This window comes from Laccaria bicolor, genomic scaffold (genome assembly GCF_000143565.1).
Source record: "Laccaria bicolor S238N-H82 LACBIscaffold_216 genomic scaffold, whole genome shotgun sequence".
Taxonomy (NCBI): Eukaryota; Fungi; Basidiomycota; class Agaricomycetes; order Agaricales; family Hydnangiaceae; genus Laccaria; species Laccaria bicolor.
The window spans coordinates 5995-9782 of record NW_001890074.1 but is presented as its reverse complement, the minus strand read 5'-3'; the positions used below and the strand labels follow the sequence as shown (position 1 = coordinate 9782).

The 3788-nt window shown below is 36.3% G+C and overlaps 2 protein-coding genes across 2 annotated transcripts; both read left to right on the top strand.

Moving 5' to 3' along the window:
* Positions 1–7: 7 nt before the first annotated feature.
* On the top strand, positions 8–684 carry LACBIDRAFT_302380 (uncharacterized protein; the record flags this gene model as incomplete). Its single annotated transcript, XM_001890898.1, has 2 exons — positions 8–247; positions 310–684. The coding sequence occupies 2 exons, from the start codon at positions 8–10 to the stop codon at positions 682–684; spliced, it is 615 nt and encodes a 204-aa protein (XP_001890933.1).
* Positions 685–1538: 854 nt separating this feature from the next.
* Positions 1539–2584, top strand: LACBIDRAFT_302379 (uncharacterized protein; the record flags this gene model as incomplete). The annotated part of the gene is made up of 3 exons (XM_001890897.1): positions 1539–1545; positions 1623–2032; positions 2093–2584. 3 exons carry the CDS (start codon positions 1539–1541, stop codon positions 2582–2584), a joined length of 909 nt encoding a protein of 302 aa, XP_001890932.1.
* Between the last annotated feature and the right edge of the window lie 1204 nt (positions 2585–3788).

Here is a 3788-nt window from a genome sequence, read left to right as displayed (position 1 = left end):
AATCAATATGATTTTTGCAGAAGACTTTGCACAACTTATGCCAGTACTAGGCCAGGCCCTTTATAATGGGAATGTTGGCACATCAGTGGATGCCTCCATGTCAGAACGTGGGCAGCAATCTGCTATAGGTAAAGCACTTTGGCACCAAGTTACTACAGTTGTAATTCTACGAAAAAATATAAGACAAAATACACAATCAGTGGAAGATGCCAAGCTAAGGACAGCTCTAGAAAATATGAGATATGCAGCATGTACTGCTGATGACATTAAATTTTAAGAAGCTGTGTTGCAGGAAGGTGGCCTGATCAGCCAAAGTTGGCTGACAAACGTTTCAGAAATGTCTCTATCATTACTGCTTTGAACTCCCAGAAAGATCGAATCAATGAATTGGGTTCTGTGTGTTTTGCTGCAGATACTGGCCAAACCCTCACTGACTTTTACTCTGTGGATACACTGGGGGTTGAGTGTGATCCAGTCACTGGTAAAAAGCCTCGTGGAAGACCTAAGAAAACTGCTATATACAAAACTATCAGTCCAAAGCTTCAAAATTTACTTTGGAACTTGTGCCATTTGGCCTCTGATCATGTTCCCAGAAAACTTTCACTGTGTATTGGTATGCCAGTTACTTGTGGGTGTGGGCCAGTGCTTTGCATGGCATGTATGAGTCCTTTCTGTGGACTCTAAATTTAATATTAGGAAATTGGTCATGTAATCACTTTATGATTTTCTGAGTTTTGTTCTATATTTGCAAATAGACCCTGAGCTCTGAGCCTAGCCATCAATATCATAGCAACAATGTGTGCTATTCTTATTTTTCTTTGATTTTTTTTTTGATTTTATAGCAAATTTTCCCAATTTTATAACTATTTTTCTGTTTATGGTAAAATATTCCCACAGTCCTGTCTGCATATATCTCAGGAAAGAGGATGGTTAGTTATATTTTGTGACCTATAATAGCATGCTCTATATATTTGTGATGAATTTCCTTTTTTGGGTTAAAATTCCCACGGTATCAGAAGCACTGCCTCTCACTGAGCTCCATAAACAACAATTGTAGCCCCTTTCCTTACCTTTATAGATATATATAAATAATGTCATGCAGACCATTCCTCATTGAGAAAAACACAAAATACTGAAAAAATTGGACACTTTTTGGAAATTGTCATGCATTTTTGACGAATATCTCAAAGAGCAAGAAAGCTGGTCTCAAGATATAGTCACATTGCATAATATGACAATATTTTTACATAGTTGTCTTGATTTTCCATATTTGGATATGGACCCTGAATACTGGACACAGCCCCTTCAACACCATGGCAACAGAGAAGATCACTCTTAATTTTGGGGTATTTTTTTCTGATTTTCTGGCAACTTTTAGGTGGTTTCTATATTTAGATATTGACCCTGAACCCTGAACACAGCCTCCCCACCTTACTAAACAATATTCCGATTTTTTACATATTTTTTGCTGATTTCTTTTACCATTTTTCCTGATTTTATGGCTGCTCTTCTGTTTAAGGGAAAAGGTTCCTGCGGTGATGAAAGGTAAATGAATCAATGAATGAAAAATTTGCCTAAGTCCTCAGTTGATAAAGAATGAGTCTTACTCGTAAACTTGTAAGGACTCATAATAATACAGAATAATGATGCAACAGAATTATGTATAACAAAAGGTCAAAAAGGTCATGTTGTTGGATGGGATGCAAAGTTGGGCCCAAGTGGACAACAAATCCTTGAAACTTTGTTTGTAAAGCTTGATCGTCCTGCCAAGACAATCAAGATTGAGGGATTGCCTGAAAATGTAGTTCCATTAGTAAAGAACAGCATGTCTATTGAATGTATCTGTCCAAGTGATGTTACTCTCACTATATCCTGTTCTCAGGTATCTGTGCTACCTAACTTTGCAATGACAGACTATGCATCACAAGGAAAGACTCGTCCATTCAATGTGGTGGATTTAAATAGCTGTCGTAACCACCTATCTTACTATACTGCTCTTTCTAGAAGTGCAACATGTGAAGGAACTGTAATTGTACAAGGATTTGACCCATAAAAAATCACCTGTGGTGCATCTGGTTATCTTCGACAAGAGTTTAGAGAACTTGAGCTTCTTGATGACATTACCAACCTTAGATACAATGGCCAATTACCTGCATCAATCAATGGGCAACTGTGTAATGCTCTTTTACATCAGTATCAACAGCTCAAAGGGAAGGGGTATTGTCCACAAAACGTGATGGGGCCAATTAGATGGAGTGAAGTGTATCCAATGCAAACTTTTCAGGTGATCACTGATAGTTTATGGACACTCACCACAAAATCAACCACTCACAATGCAACTGAAGAGGTTGAGATCCAATCACAAAAGAAAAGTAAAAATGTCTCAGGTTATTTTGTTCCTACACAGGGATCAAAGGCAATTGCATCTACACTCAAAAGAAAGGCAGAAGAGGATCTAAATATTGATGAACCAAAGTCAAAGAAAATTAGAGCCAGCTTTGGACCTACACCTGACATTCCAGTTGGGATTCTTTGGGATTCGGTAAATTACAGTTGCTCATATGATTCCCATTTACTTGTGTAAGAGGGCCATTGCAAGCATGGCAGATATGAGTCCTTTTTATATTCAGGAAGCCACAATGCAGCACCACAGCATTCACATTTTTGATTATTTAGGAAACTGGTCATGTGACCACCTCCTGAAAGCTCATCAGATCTATACCCATTATATATATATATTATTGCTATTTTTTATTGGACAAATTGTATATTTCCATGTATATAAAATACTGGACCTTACAAAGAGTCCCTACCTTGAAAGTGACAATAAGTACTATGCTCCATTTTTCACTAAATTTTTCCAGTCCTTTATAGCTATTTTTAACTAGATTATTATGTATGGAATTTCTTCTGGACCCTGAACATGCTCCCCAGTATTGCACAAACAGTGAGCATCTTCCTTCAATTTCTTTCTGATTTTTCTACTATTATATTGCCATTTTTAAGTACTGAAAAAATCCTTGAGATCAGAGAGTAACAAACTAGTGTCTTTATAAACTCAGAGGACTCATAACATCATTGCTAACAATGAGCACCATATTCCAACTTTCTCTGATTTTTGTGTTATTTTCTGGCAATTGTTGAATAAATTTCCATATAAGGAAATGCACCTGAGACCCTTGAAACAGTCCTAACATCAACATCAACAGTTAGCACCATTCTTCAATTGTTTTCCATTTTTTCTGCCATTTAATTGCTATTTTTCAGTTGGACAAATGCTGAGTGCCATATACGGAAATTTACCAGAGACCCTGAGAGTGTTTTCAAATGTTGTCACCAACAGTGAGCACCATCAGCCATTTTCTTCTAATTTTTGTGCCAATTTATTGCTACTTCTTCATTTGAAAAAGCTTGCATTAGCTTGATTTTGTGCAAACATATATCTATTTGTGCACATAGCTTTTATTACATAATATACATAAAAACAAACTGTATTTTTCTTGGTGTTTTATTTCATTTATTTTAGATTTTATGTTGGTGAGCTTCAGATTCTTCTTTGAAAAAGTATGTTTATTTGGACTTTGACCTTATTACATAATATATCTCGATGAATTGTATACAGGTATGATCCCTGAAATTTTACATTTTTTCTGCATTTTATTTCATCTGAATTGGACTTGATTTGGTAAAGTTACACATTTTTCCTTAGGCAATGCTTGGAACTCAAGAAGCGATGACGCATGAACATTTCCTGATCACTTGATGGGGGACAGTTTCGTTCGTCATAG